At 46.7% G+C, this 15,687-nt stretch overlaps 1 protein-coding gene across 1 annotated transcript in view; it reads left to right on the top strand.

The window, feature by feature from the left end:
* The window catches only part of LOC306797144 (receptor tyrosine-protein kinase erbB-4-like), a 92,861-nt gene extending 78,128 nt beyond the window's left edge, over nt 1–14,733 (top strand). Inside the window, exons 20-26 of the mRNA XM_079296343.1 lie at nt 2,568–2,729; nt 3,795–3,870; nt 4,067–4,213; nt 6,265–6,362; nt 6,525–6,695; nt 8,177–8,471; nt 9,299–14,733. Coding sequence (XP_079152469.1) covers nt 2,568–2,729; nt 3,795–3,870; nt 4,067–4,213; nt 6,265–6,362; nt 6,525–6,695; nt 8,177–8,471; nt 9,299–10,128 — 1,779 coding nt within the window. The 3' untranslated portion in view covers nt 10,129–14,733. The remainder of the gene's footprint in view (nt 1–2,567; nt 2,730–3,794; nt 3,871–4,066; nt 4,214–6,264; nt 6,363–6,524; nt 6,696–8,176; nt 8,472–9,298) is intronic.
* Nucleotides 14,734–15,687: the final 954 nt, after the last annotated feature.

The raw sequence follows: 15,687 nt of genomic DNA, 5'->3' as shown, positions 1-15,687 counted from the left end.
TGCTCAGTGCATCACACGTATACATTTTCATGTGTGGTGTTTAAGGTGTTGTACGTTTTCAGTATTTTTTTTGTACTTGTCAGGAAACGAAAAGAGACTCAGGCAAGGATGCATTTTCCCTCCATTTTTGTCCATCAAAACACACTTCATCTTGCCGTCAAAGGTCAGTCGTAAACATATACTTTGAACTCTTGGAAACTTTTGGAGTGGTGCACGGCACAAGTGTGGCTCTTCCTCCGAGGCAGAGGGCTTTGCTTTCTCCACAGAAAAAACAACAATAATAAGGGCTGACAGAGAGCACAGAGTGAATTTGCCTTCCGGGCAGGTACTTCACACATTCACTATTCATTCAAGCTGGTGTTGCTGCTTGCAGTTCGCGACTAAACTTTTGTTTGGATTTTCCTCAAACCTCATCCATAATTCATGAGATGACCAACATGCATTCGTGTCTGTAACAAACTGAACCCTACACAAGCAATCAGGGAAGGACAGGTAGCCATCTCTACCTGTCAATCATACACAGGTAATCGTGTGCAGTGCACAAAAAGAGCACAACAGTAATGTTATTCACCAAAGTTGGCAGGTTTAATTACTTTCCCTGCAAGTTCCTGTATGATCTACTATATACAAGTTATGTAATCACAAATTATCCAATTCCACTTCTATTTTCAAGGACTCCGGGGAGTGTAACACTTAAGCAGTGTTAAATCAGCGGGACCCTCTCGGCCTGAAACCGACGCTGGCCCCACATCCTCCTCTGGGAGGCTGCTGTTCACCGCCCGGAGTGGCTGGAAACTAATTGGCTCCTTGAGCTGCTGTACATTCCCCCTGTCAGTGCGATGGCCTCACCTCATTGTGCTGTCACTTTAAGTCGAAGTGTATTAATGGACTGTGTGGGCCATTGATTCCTAATTCCTCTCGACGTTGACATCGGGGATAAATATTGCGCGGCACGGTCGTCTTCAGGCTCATTGTAATCAGCATTGTTATCGATCGCCTGCCCGAGCCCCCCAGAAGTAATCTATTTTAAATACACGTTCAGCAAAAGGGGGGTGTTCGGGGGCCTTGTCCCAGTACTTTGGCGAGGACAGAGGCACAGGGACTGTAAGGATAAGAGGGTAGGAAGTGTCCCGAGCTAGATATAAGAGAGAGTGAGAGACATTCGGACAGACTGACAGATAGAAATATTGCGAGCGTGACCGAGTATGCTCTGTGAAATATGGCTTGCTTCAACATATAGGTGGTCTCCGGGTGGTCTCTGTCAGCGCGCGTTTGTCTGCGCGTCTGTCTCCGCGAAGGCCGGCGGATGATGGATGAGGGCTCAGCCGGCGGCGAGCCAGACGTCGGCGCTATCGATTTATCCTCACATTTGTCTGGTAGGAGGCGGCGGCGCTGGTCAACGAGCGTCGATACACACACACACATACGTACAGTGTTTTTCGCAGCATTTCAAACGGACAGCTATTCTTTCGCGCCAGCTGAGGCATGGGCATTGGTTGGAATTGTTCCATTGTCTGCTGAGCGCAATGAGTGCCTCCCTACTCATCAAGGTGTTTTTATTGATCCGCTTGCAAAGTGGCATCCACTTGTTTAACATCCAGTCTAATACACTTCAATTGGCCCCATCCTTGCCCGGTCTGGCTGCCTCCTCGTCTGACTGTTTTGTTGAGCTCGTGAAAGAGGAGTGTGCGTTTGCGTCTGTGACGACTCGTGTGGCGGCGTGTGTGTTTTAGGATAAATCGTATGAAATATAATCGTGGTTTTTTTGTGCCACTGTCGAGAGTTAGTGCTCCATTCAGCCCGTTGAGCAGTGCATTAAGGCGGCAAAGCAAAGTTGCTATTCTCTCCGCCCAAGGCTCTGTTTGTTTTCCCCCGTTATACGTGCTCTGCTCGTTTTGGTGTTCATAATCAACGTTAACAAATTGGAAGGACTTCCATTGTTCCCTCTGCCGAGCCATCTTGAAAATGGCCCCCAATTACCGGGGGGACAAGGAGGCCACATGGCAGGGACACAATCTCAGTTATGACTGAACACGATCGCACTGGAGTTGGACACGTTACAAGAAGTAGATATTGATGGTATACACTTGGAGAAACACAGCTTATTTCATCTTCTAGTTGTACGAGCTGCCGTGTCCAGTAACAGTGGAGAGAAAGGCACCCCTGCAATATGTCCTTTAATCTGCATGGATATTTAACAATCTTACTGCTACATTCCAAATGTATGTTTCACCATGCAGGAATTTAGAATCTGACTCATCTCTACTGTATTTTTAATTGTCAAAAGTTAGAATTTCTGACTTTCTGACATATCTGGGATGCTATAAAAGAGTCTCTGCCTCCTATAGTCGTATAAAAGTGATGTATGATAACGATGAAAGATTGAATCTAAATGTTTGGCGGGCGTGCCATTAATGATGATGGCAATGTTTTTCTGAAAGAGGGTGACATTTACCTCATCGACGATCTCGGACCGCACAGATCATGGAATAAGAAATGATTAACGGCTCCAAGAGATGATTCATCATCTCACCTTCTCTCTCTTGTTCTCTCTCTCTCTCTCTCAGGGGATGATGTACCTGGAGGAGAGGAGGCTGGTCCACAGGGACCTGGCAGCCCGCAACGTGCTGGTGAAGTCGCCCAATCACATCAAGATCACCGACTTCGGCCTGGCGCGGCTGCTGGACGCCAACGAGAAGGAGTACAACGCAGACGGGGGCAAGGTTGGTGTAAGTGGAGGCGTGAGCGTGTCTTGTTGCTGCGTGTGTGTACAGTGCTTACCCAAAGGACAGGGACAGCTTACAGCAAAACGGTTGACATAAGTAGTAAATACTGTGTACAAAAAGTAATAAAACAAAAGGTCCAGGGAAGGTTGTTCGGTCTTCAGGGCCAAAAGCATTTGTGTGTCTCTGAATGTGTGTGTGTGTGTGCATAGAAATGTGTCAAAAAATACATTGTTGTTTCTTTTTGAAAGATGCAACGACTCAAATAATCATTTTAATAACATAAAAGAACAGATTGAATTTGACGTGACATGGAACGACATCTCGACCAGTTTAAGAGCTGTGAAACTCTTTCTGGTCAGGCAAAGCCCGGTGAACTTAGTTTCAACAGTATACAATTTCGAAGCAATTCATCCAAGGGAATAATGCAGCCACGGTTCCAATCAGTTTGTTTTGTTTGGGGACCTAGGCCATGTTAATCAGGAGTCCCTTCTTTTTCCCTCGCTTGAGATGTACTCTGCAAATCACATGCAAATCACATGCAAAAGGCCAGATAATTGCCTTGTTCAGTGGACTCCACGGCTGAAAATCACCCCCCCCCCCCCCCCCCTACAGTCAATATGGAAATCTTTTGGCAGTTAGGATATGGCGATGTGTGCCGTTGTCCTTGTCAGGAATGTCAAAGGGCCCGTTTTTATTACAATTTCACCCACTGGCCGCTGTAAACCGACTTCATTGAGATCATGTGAGACAATCGGTCAATACGATCTCATTTAGTACCTTTTTAAAAAGCACGCTCGCTATGATCCCTGGGCTCGACTGAAGCGAATCAATCAAGGTACTTGGGTAATATTGAGCAAAGTGTGCTTGAAAGCACTGTCGATTTCCCAATACTTCACAAACGCTTGATTTAAAAAGACGTGGCGGCTGTTGAGCAAAACAGCACAATGGGAAAGTGTTCCACTCAGGTGTAATAGGTGTGAAGCTTCCTAATTCTGAGTCTTTTCTGTCTTTGTTTGCTCGGTTCATGCGGAAATCCCCGTCTTTACGTACACGTCCCTCTCTCCTCAGATGGCCGTTAAATGGATGGCTCTGGAATGTATCCACTACAGGAAGTTCACTCATCAGAGTGACGTGTGGAGTTATGGTGGGTGCTATACGTGCATTATCGCTCATCAGTGTGTGTGTGTGTGTGTGTGTGGACGTGGACGTCACTGATTCACGTGGACGTCACTGAAAAAAGTCAGTTGACCTGAAATCCTTTCTTATCTTTCTGCTCATCTTGTTCTCTGGCTCTTTGGCTCTCCCCCCCACTCCCCCCCTCCCCCTCCCCTATCCTCCAGGAGTGACCATCTGGGAGCTGATGACATTCGGAGGCAAACCGTACGACGGCATCCCCACGCGAGAGATCCCAGACATCCTGGAGAAAGGGGAGCGTCTGCCCCAGCCGCCCATTTGCACCATAGATGTCTACATGGTCATGGTCAAATGTGAGGAGACACACTTACAAGTCCTCGAGCACACATGCATGCACTCACAAACAAGGTGTGTGTGCAAAATGTGGTTTATTGGATGAACGAGTGGTATTGATCTTTCCCGGCTCACTCTCTTTCTAGATGAAAACCAGATGAAGCTATTGAAATACCTGACAAATCCAAATACTGCAAACATGCACAAATGCAATGCCAATGTCAATAGTGTTGCTCATTGTTTTAAAACATGGCCGACAAGGCCAAATACTCCCAGAGATATTAAAGGGAGATATTAACACAGTTAAATCTTCTCGGGGTACATATCACCAAATTTTACGTCCACAGAATTTAACCATAAAAGTTAGTCATCAGTGAAATAGAAAAAGCTCGTCCCTTGCTACATATCACACATTGCCCCAGCTACAGGAGGCGACATTAAAGACAATGTCACGGAGCAGCACTCCAACTCCAACGTGAGGCATGTGGCGCACACCACCTTATTTTAAAACCGCGTTCCAACGCAACTTGAGGTGTCACGGACGAGCTGTAGTTTTAATAAAAGCGTCGGTGCTTTTAATATGCACCTGGTAAGGTGTTTTTCAGAGCTCAGGGGCTTTCGATCCAATTCTGGAAGAGAGGGTTGATATGTAAAGCGGAGAGATGAAAACAATTCAGAGACAGAGAAATTGAAGAGATGCTGGTTTATGGTCTGCAGCATGCATTGCAGCCCTGTTCGTGCCATCCTCCATCTGGACGAGCACACCTCCCTCCAGCCCACACAGCTCGTCCAAAAAACCCAGCACTTCTCTTCATCCTGCCCCAAATTCTGCCATCTTGCGCTCCGTCCCCCTGGCTGGATTCAGAATTCAGAACCCTGGTTGTGGTGCCGTCCTCCCATATTTCCAGGACACGGTCCAGACGCACCAGCCAATCCGTGCTATGAGATCTGCCAGCTAACGGCTGCTTGGCTATCCTTTTTCCTCGCACCAGTCTGGTCATCGCTCCACCCTGAACCCAACTATGGTGCCGTCCCTCCCTGTCTTCTGGTGGTGGCTGAAAATCTCATAAAACTCCAACTTCTCCACTGATTTTTTATTTTTTTCCCCTTGTCATTGCCGTTCTTACTTCTTTCTTTTGTTGCACAAATATTGTATCTGCACAAATATTGTATCTGCACTATGAATATCCCTCTTATTATTGGCTGCTTCATGCCCTATGAGCTGCATGAGGAGAACAGCAGAAATGCCACACGTGTTGAAAGAGAATGATGTGATCCAGCTTGGAGCTTGATATCAAAACATAGTCCCATGACAAAAAAAATGTCCATCCGATCTGAAATGTCATGAGATATAATTGTTCTTTTTCCAAAAGAGAAAACTATACTGCCAATGGCTTTTTTTTTCAGAAATGGTCCAAAGCAGGTCAAGCACCGAGTCCGACTAGCGGGAGGGTCGCTCCGCCCCGCCGGACGCCACGAGGAAGCTCAGCAAATGGCCGCATTAAATCTAATTGCGCGTTGACTCCGAGCCGTTGTTTGTGACTTGGTGCTGTCACGCTTACGTGACCCCCCCCCCCCCCTGCCATCTCAGCGTCGCCCCAATAAAGATGGGACAGAGTTTGATTGCTGGAGTAATTGCAGCTCATTTAGTTAATGTGCCCGCGTGTGGCGCTAGAGCGAAAATTAGAGGCAGCGAGCGAAGACGGCTTCAGATCGACTGGAGGAAACATACATCAGGCCACAGATTCTGAAAACGGCTGCACAAATGTAGTGAGGATATGTCACTGTGGTAGCCACTAACATTTTAAATAAAGTAAATGGAAACACGTATATTCTGCTGCTGATCCATGGAGCCTCCCTCTAGGATTGCCAGAGGCACCAAGTCCCCACTTTAGCCTCTCTGTTATAGAATATGTAATGCAGACACTGAAGTCAGCAACTGTGTTTGCGTTGCTGTCTAATCTGAGCTGAGACACCACCTGGCTGTCACCTCACCTGCAGGGCTTTGCTGTAGCTGTACCGACCCTTAAAGCCCTCCTCTGCTCCATCTCTCTCTCTGTCTCTTCCCCAGGCTGGATGATTGACGCAGACAGCAGGCCGAAGTTCAAGGAGCTGGCTGCCGAGTTCTGCAGAATGGCCCGGGACCCCCAGCGATACCTCGTCATCCAGGTGTGTTTGCCTCAACAAGCCTCACTCTCGGAGCGCCCGATAATAAGGCTTTTAACATATCTGAAGGAAAATAATTCCATCGTCCAAGATATTTATGGAGTATAACCTCAGCAAAGCAGGCGCTAAAAAGAAATGTACCACAATGAATTGTGCCACTTTTAGGGAGACGACCGCATGAAGCTTCCCAGCCCCAACGACAGCAAGTTCTTCCAGAGCCTCCTGGACGAGGAGGACCTGAATGACTTGATGGATGCTGACGAGTATCTGGTGCCGCGGGGTTTCAACGTGGCCCCTCCGTCATACACCACCAGGCCTCGCGTCGACTCCAACCGAGTAAGGCTTCCGCGCTCAAAAACACATTTCATCATTTTTGAATCACGTATTTTGCAGTAGTCTTCATCAATGTGTCAAACTGCTTTCAAAATCGCCAGGTGTTTGAGCAGAACGCTTCTATTAATAAATACTTTATTATTACAAAACATCTTTTCATAAAACCCTTACTGATTTAACTTTAACCTCAAAATATAATATTAAGACTGCCCAGCTCTCTGTCCTCCATAAGGGCTCAAGGTGGTTAAGAGCTTCCAATACACTGATGGTTTTCCTCTGCTAATGGCTCCCCTCCATCATTCCCAGCCCAGCGTGTGTGGCTTAAACCTGGGCTCTTTGTGCGCTAGCTCCCCCAGGCCCCATGTTGCATTACTCAGAGCTTCGAAAAGCAAATAACAGACGCTCTCTTAAAATGCCGGAGCCGTTTACTAATAGACAATAAGGCGCAGGCTCGGCTGTTTGCTGTGCCCCACGAGCCGCTTTGCCCACGGCTCTGCATCGTATGCACCTTTACCCCCGTGACCTACCCGTTTGCCAGCGACTCTTTGTTCCCTAACACGTAGCCCCAAAACACACACACACACACACACACACACACACAGCAATCCATTCAGGGTCCTGATGGATTTCCCACACGGGGGAAACAAGTCGTTGTTGAAATCCATCGGCTGGCTGACTTTGCCACGGGAAGTTAGTTCTTCAGACGCAGTCCGATACAGACGGTTGTCTAATCTGGGCTGATTTGCTCTCAAGCTCGTGTTTGAAAAGAGGAGCGGATAATGACTGGCTTTGAAGAAAAGGGATGAACAGAGATGTTTTGGAGGAGGGGTGCAGTTGATGGCAATGGAGGGAAGAAGGTGGGAGTAGGTGGACAGATAAAAACCTCAGGACGTTTTACTTTTTTTGTTTTCTGTTGTGTTTTCCTGTAATTGCTGCCGAAGTGCTGGCAGTTGGCAAGAGTGCCGAGGAGTAGGCCTGGGTTAAATAGCCCACGGCAAGCCAACACAGCACCTCAAGAAGCCCTTTGCTTCACATGTCATGTTTTGTATTTTATTGTGGGTTTTGTTTTGTTCTTTTTTTGAGGTTCAGGTGTTTGGATCACAGCTCTCTGCATGGCTGCCCTTCAACGGTCCCTTAAGGCGGATGACTCCACTGTCAGAACTTTGTTGGAGAATTTTACCCTCAACAGGCAGATGCACGGGTTAAAAGTCTCCCTTCCTTCGCCGCAGGTGGCTTAAACTGACTCAAACTTTAGGATTTTCCGCATTCGCCTCTTGAAAATGTGTTGTGGTTCAATTGAACTGCTGACATCTTTAGTTTAGTTTGTTAAACAATCTTCCAGCTCTTTTATTACAAAATAGTTGCACAGTATCATCCAAAACATGCTTTAAAGTTTCCCTGAGTCGCTTAGAATAAAAGAAACTACAGTTTGCTCAGTAACGTCAGAAACCACTTTTCCTGTCTCGACCCACTGTTTACCTCAGAACCAGTTTGGCTATCGAGACGGTGGTCCGAACTCTGCAGAGGCCTCTTCGACGGGTGCCCAAGCCTGCTTGAACCCGGAAGCCACGGGCGGACCGGGTCCGTCCCTGGAGGACCAGCGCTGCAACGGGAGCCTGCATAAGAAGAGCCTGAGCCAGGCTGGAGGAGAGGACAGCGGGGGCCAGAGGTACAGCGCCGACCCCACCATCTTCCTGGGGGAGAGGGCGCCCAGAGGGGACACTGACGAGGACGGATACATGACACCCATGAAGGACAAGAGCTCCTCAGGCACTCTAGGTAAAACACAAGTCAGGTTAATTGTTGGAATGACGCATTGTAGGAGTTGTATTCAATCAGTGTCGATAATACAATTCGAAATAACCTCACCTCATTATATTCATTTCTCACCAAGCGACACAACATAAGTGCAATAGAAAAATACAAATAAAGACAATTTAAATAAGCGCATACTCCACAGTGTGTACTTCGAGTTGCACCTCTTTCCTGTCATCAGAGTATATGTGATCTTTAGTGTTGTATTCTGCCTGTCATTGAGCCTGTTCATTTCATTTCATTGATTCAAATTCCGACCCAGTTTCTGTCACCGGTGTATCTCAGCTACTCCAGAGTCATGTTTTGCCTTTGATCATAATTCAGTCCATCAGCCCTGCTCTTGCACTACCGTCTTTGATTTTTGAGCAGCTCAAAATTATAACAAAGCCTGCAGCAAAATGCATCTGATGCAATGTCAAGGAGCGGAAGAGTGGGCAAAATCAATAGGTTTCACACCCCACTGTTACAGCGCTTGGAAGCGGCGAAGAGGGGTCATTTGCTGGCATTTTCACCCCTGGCAGATGGAGTTTCCAGTGCCAACGAACTGCTGGCGTGTTGCCCGTCTGGTCCTGAGTGGCTGCCATTATCGCCATTATCATCTCCATCTTCTCGCCTCATTAGCGAGTGATCACTTTCTCCTTCTCTCTTTCAATTTCCATTTCTTTTGTTTGCGCTTCTCTTGATTGGATTTCTGTGGGGTTTTTTGTTTCTCTGTCTTATTCTCTCATAAACTCCTTTTCTCTTGTTCTCCGCTTTCCCACCATCCCTCCCTTTTCTGACCCGTGCTACAGAATATCTGAGTCCCATTGAGGAGAACCCGTTTGTCTCCCGACGTAAGAACGGCGAGGTCCACGCCTTGGATAACCCGGGCTACCACAGCACACCCAACAGTCAGTCCAAAGAAGAGGATGAGTACATCAACGAGCCGCTGTACCTCAACACCTTCCACAGCCCCGGCGATCTAGGCCTGGAAGTCCTCAGGAGAAATGGTCTGCCACTACCCACCCAGCCCCCTTCGTCCATCTCTTCTTTAGGCTCCCACCTCCCGCTTACCATCCAGACCAGCCTGCCCCACTACCCCCTCCCCACTGGCCAGCCCTCTCCATCTGGCATGCCTTGCCACCATGGCCCGCCGACCCACGTCCTCCACGCCCACCACACCATCAAACTTGCAGGACAACCTGGCAATCCAGGCGGTGGCTCCGCCAGCCAGAGCCAAACAGGAGCTACTGCCCAAGCCCAGGTGTGCCAGTCAGGAGCCCTCTCCACTTCGGCCACCATCGGGCACGGCAGCCTGCCAGCCTACCAGATCCACGCCACCATGCACCCCGCCAGCCTGCTGAAGCACGGACTGACGTCGGGTAAAGTCAGCGGGAAAAAGCTGAAGGTGACCTTTGACAATCCAGAGTACTGGCAGCACAGCTTGCCTCCAATATCGTCAAACCAGACGGCCCCTGAGGGCGCCCAGGGCGGCTCCACCAACGCCACGCTCTTCTATAAACAGAACGGACACGTACGGCCGGCGGTAGCTGAAAATCCCGAATACATGTCTGAGTTTTCACTGAAGTCTGGTACCGTCTTGCCGCCCCCGCCCTACCGGCAGCGGAACACTGTGGTCTAAATCGTTCCACTTGACAAACGTTCCTCAAACTGACACCCCGCCTCCCGCAATCCAGACATCCTCTCCGGTTCCACTGTTCCACACTGAGGGGAGCGGCCACAACCAGAGCCCCAAACTCTTTCCAGACAACGTGCCATCCGCTCTAGACCGTAGCGACACGGAGGTGGACTGAGCCAAGCAGACTCACGCACCTTCACTATATCCAATCCAGTCCATTTCTGTCCTGTAGATAGAGACTGCGCTCCACGTCAGTGAGAACGTGAAGGTTACGGTGTGTTTTGTTTTTGTCAAGCAGCGGACACATGACTGTCACACAGCAGTGGACGCACCGTGTTGACGCCACAATGGCTTTCAACAAGATGCATTTGGCTTAAGGGGACCCGAACTCACTGCCAGCCACTGCGGTTGTCAGATTCATGGGAGGATCAAGATGTTTTGTTATTTTTCCAGTATAAAAGTCTGAGGATGAACAATACGCTTCTAAGGGTTTCTGAAATAAGCAAACAGACAGAGCGAATACAGTCTATTACATGTCAAGATATGTTGTTTTGTGAATGACTTTGTGGAGTGAAGTACAACAGCAAATATGTACTCGAGGATAAAAGGACTAAAATGGTTCAGTCAAGACTTCCAGCAACATAACAGACGGAGCACTGGAAGCCGATCAATCATATTCAATCTTTTTGCCGATAGTATTAAACCCTACGTTCTAGCATTTTCCATCAAATATGTGAATCTCATCTTTCTACTGTAACTGTGATACTGTGATGGCCAAAACTACAGTGTGCTACATTTGTAGTTCGACCATGGACTTGCCTGGAAACACACAAGGCAACTGTTGTTTCTTTGGCGGACTGCCGTCTGCTTGGAAGAGCTGATCAAAAGCAGCCTTTTTACCGAGCCTAAGGGAATAAAACACTGTAAACATTTTTAAAAACACTGGTTGCAGTGCTGAGAAAATGGATTTGTATACACTGGTTTTCCCATTCGGACCATGAAGCTAACTTAGATGCGTAAAGAGTGTCTTGCCACAAGAGTATAGATTCCTGTATCTGCTGACTAGTACGATAAGACCATCCATGAAGCAGCTGAACTAAAATAGTGATTATATAGACAAGAGTGTGAGGCAAGAGAGCAAAAAGGTTCTACAGAGAGGGGAGGGAAAGTTGATACAAGCCGCCTAATGAAGACCTCGAGGAATAAACAAGACGGCACCAGCAGAGCACAGTAAAAGCAGACTTTGTGTCGGTGCGAATGGAACGAGCGGGTGTGTGCGTTCACATTTTAGCGAGCCAGGGATGTCTGTGGAATAAGAGATGGGGCAGCAGTCGGTGAAGAGATGGTCGGCAACACCGATCCGACCTCAAAGGTTTCCACCATATGACTACTGCCGAGTAGAAAACACTTTGAAGGTCTTGAATTGTCTCTGTCACAGTTCAATCATAAGAAACGTGACTGTTTTGTTCGCTTGGAACTAGTTCTTGTGAAGTGATCAATCCTGAGCTCTTTTGCTGGACCCTAATCGTCTCCAGCTGACGGAAATGGATGCATTCCCATGTCGTTTATTCCATCATTTCTCCATTCATTAGTGGCACCTTGTAACTCAGGAGCCTGTTTTGCAAGCCTGACCGCCCTGCAGTAAGGATTTATTTGGTTTGGTCTAAGGTGGCGAAGCGACCTGCACAATTTAAAACCATTACGTTGTTTCATTTAGACAAAGGATCGCCAACAAAGATCAAGACCACATCTGTGTTTGTAGTAATGGTGCTGTCGGTTGCACTTTGGCTGCTTCAGTTGGCACCAAATTGTTACATATCTTGAAGGACCTTATTGCCCGGAAGTCGTAACTCATGAACTACCAACCCGCCAACCTCGTCTCTTTGAAATGATGTTTACAACTAATTTGCCACAGCAAATGCGTTTCAAGGCAAAGTCCTGCTCTTTACATAATACAGTGATTACCGGGACAACAAATCAGTACTCGTGAATTATTCTTTGTTTCTTATTTTCCAGTGCAGCTGTAACTTTTCCCCGACACTGATTTAGTAGTCTGGCCACTGTTGGTCTATGCTCCTGATCCGTCGAGGCTTAGCGTCTCTTTCCCACCTGAGTTTTACTCTTGAGATCACCAATAGAGCGCGGATTGCCCCGTCAGTCTCAAGAGAATCGCTTTAACCCTCACTGCTGATGCCTCTGCAGGCAAAACTGCCAGTCAACGCTGCGAAAACGCTGCTGTTACAGCCATTATCTCATCCGCCCGAGCCATACAGGAGACCTGTGGGTGGGAAAACACCACCGCGCTTTGCCAAACTTCAAAGATGAAGAATAAAATGTCGTAATGATGGGTTTGCCTCAGAGGTCCTCTTCCAAGAATCACATCTTAGTTCAGAACAGAATCTTTTAGTTTCTGAACCTTTTAGCCTTTAAAAACATTTTTCTTTCCATCCATAATCTTTTATTCATGTAATTATTTCGTCATTCTGCCGTCGCAGAGCCCTCCCCAAGCGGCGTTCTTATCTAGGATATTTATTTTGTGTATTTCAATGTCTGTGTGTGAAAGTGTTCGTCGGAGTAAGCTGTATATGTTTGTCCTCCCCGTGGAGCACTTTGATCAAAGAGATGATATCCACTCTTCTTTACTGAAAATGTTCAACTTGTTTATCTGGTAATTTACCACTTCAGAGGGCAAAATCTCCAGCAAAAGTCAGAGGGAGGAAAACACCTTGTCGGTGCTACTGACCAGCTTCAAGAATGTCCTCGTTTTTGCTATAAACACTATTCATAATGCTGCTTTGATGACATCATGATTATTTGATGGAGTATTTTGTAGTCCCTTTTTGGAGCTCTGATTCAATGAACTAGAGAAAGCGTTTATCGAGCATTTGAGCTTGTTTGTACTGAGCGACGGAAGCGTCTGGCAAATCTGTGTTTCAGATGGAAGGAAAAAAGAAAGGCACGACGGCGGCCATGAGATCGGGTCCTCTCGTTGGCCTAAATGTACCCGCAAAACTCAAAATATGTGTTTGAATCAAGACTGGATTCGACCGAAACGCTGGCGAGACGACTGGCCTTGCATGTTCTCGAGAGCACTTCAGAGAACCGAAGACACTTCGCAACCCTCCGCTTTTAATTGAATCGTCTCGAGAGTTCATTGCAAATCTTGTTTTTTTTTCATCCAAATGCCCTTTTTTATTTTTACTAACCTCAATTCGTTTTCTTTTTCTTGGAAGCAATCAATTTTCCTCTATGCTGGCTAATATCTCATTTCAAACACATCTGGCATTGGACCCTTGTTACCTGCCGCGATGTGTCTCGGCCCTAAACACTCTCGTGGCAGTCCAAGAACACACCGTTAAGACACTGATCACGTCTTTCACTTCTACTTTTTACTGTTTCCTCCGAGCCACGGTGCAGAGGCATGTAGCCATGTCGTACTGAAGTGAATCCTCCGATGTTTCATCGTCAGCTCCTTACAATAGAGGCTGCGTTAGAGTCTAATGTATAGTACAATATCACCTTGCATGGTACCCAAAGTGAGTGTTTTACCGCCCTCCACCTTTGTATCCCTACATTGATGACAGTATTATATTCAATTTTCATTGTGGGAGATTCCTTTTTTTTACTGAATTCAGTAGCACAAACCTTATTTCTGACATCTTTCATGGGATATTTTTGTGTACAGTACCCTATATAGTCTTTTATTGTTGAGTTGTTTTCCATATTATCGAGGATGTTTTTCTTCAAGGGAAAAAAAAAAAAAAAGACTTCAATCTGTATGATTTATTTTCCCACTGTTTCGTTGTTGTTCCCTGCACATTATTTAACATGGTTGCCATGCTCGCTGCACATGTTTAGCCGTTAATTGCACAAATCATCGCTTTCGTTGTTAAATGATTCAGATCAGATTAAATGTAGAGAATCTTTTGGGGGTTTTCCCTCCAGAACTTCTCCAACATACTTCAACAACAAAATGTGAATAGTATTTTTATAAAGCACTGAAATGGCCGACGTGGTGAATTTGTAAATAAGGAGGTCGATGCTTTTGAATTCATATGGTCTTCGCGCCGTTTTTTCTCCCGCTTATGACGAGTTGTACAAAAAGAGCCGTACATATTTGCTTTATGTAAGTGTAATTTTTGACCAATGGGACTTTGATTTTAAAAGTGCTTGTTGACCCCTCTCTCGTGTGAAACTCTTGTAAAGCCGTCCAGAGCTTTGTGGCTGTCCTCACGTATTGTTTCACTGTAAAGGTGGTGATGATGGGTTGGTTGGTGAGGGGGGGGGATCTCTTTGTTTTCGCGTCCCCAATGCCTACCATTTCATTTAGTCTCCAGTAATGAGAACAAGCCAACAAATGACTTTCTACTGGAAACGTCACAGAGCCACGTCCGACCTCCTCCTCTCTGCTGGACACGGCCGTCTCAGTACGCCCTGTTGTCACTTCCTTTCTGAATGGTTTTGCATGCTTTCAGAGGAGACATCGTAGAGAGAAGGCAGGAACTCCTCCTCGCCGACGTTAGCGTGTCCCCCTGTAATCCCAGAATCTCACCGCTGACCGTCTCTCCGAGCTATTTGAAACCATACCCAAAGCTTTATATCATAGAAATACCGTTCCTCGTGTTTGTTACATGAATCTGTCAAAAGTATATTTTTAATTTAATATAAATAAAGATTGATTCAGTATCTGTTGGTTTTTCGTGGTGCTTTGCTTGCGTGTCTTGCAGCTAAAAAAAAACATCTCACGTTTGGGTTTGCTAGTCGAGCAGAAAGTTTGCAAAAAAGGGAAAGTTGTGGATGTTCTTTCGCACACTTGAGTAAACACAAATCTTGCAGAGAAAATGATCCTCAAAGTAAGTTTTGGAGAAGGATTATACCTGATGTTTAGAAAAATACCTTTTATGTTTTTTTTCCCTGTTAGGCTTCGAAGTAGTGAATCTGGGTAGTTCCGCTCCATCAGGGACTGAAACCCCGGTTCTGTGTCTTGCTCAAAGACACCGCAGCAGGGGAGCATTGGAGCCCTAAACCTACACTCCCTTACTCGACATGGCACCCCGCTGCTCGTAAATAGAGCGGGAAACGAAAGGCCCCCGTCGACTGCTCGCTCGAAGCGCTTTAATAATACAATTTAACAGATGCTGTCTTTAATTAAGGCGAGGAGCTCTCAAGTTCCAGCGCGCTTGTTTTGACCCGACTGCCTATAAAAGATCAACATTGCAGAAGTTGCGCCGTGTACACGCTTTCATGCTCAAACGGACTTGCAGATGAAGACCATGCTGCATCAAACGCTCCTCCGGTCATCCTTTCGAAGAGGCGAATGTGTGGGTATCACACTTTGCTCTCGTTTTTCTCCTGCCCCGCGCCGCGCTCAATCCGCTGTTTACCCAAAGTGTCGGTTCTGTAAACTGGCATAGGCAACATCGTTTGCTATGCAGCGCTCCTCCATCTTTAAGTGCTTTAAGTAAACATTGTTTATGAACAGAAACCCTCCTTTCTTTCCCTCTTTGGTTTCCTCCGAGGCTCAATTAGTAAGGAGTTCCACCTTTGTGATGTAGAGAGGGG

This window comes from Melanostigma gelatinosum (assembly GCF_949748355.1).
Source record: "Melanostigma gelatinosum genome assembly, chromosome: 24".
Lineage (NCBI taxonomy): Eukaryota > Metazoa > Chordata > Actinopteri > Perciformes > Zoarcidae > Melanostigma > Melanostigma gelatinosum.
Note: the sequence above shows the minus strand (reverse complement) of the source record. Positions and strands in the feature narration are given on the sequence as shown.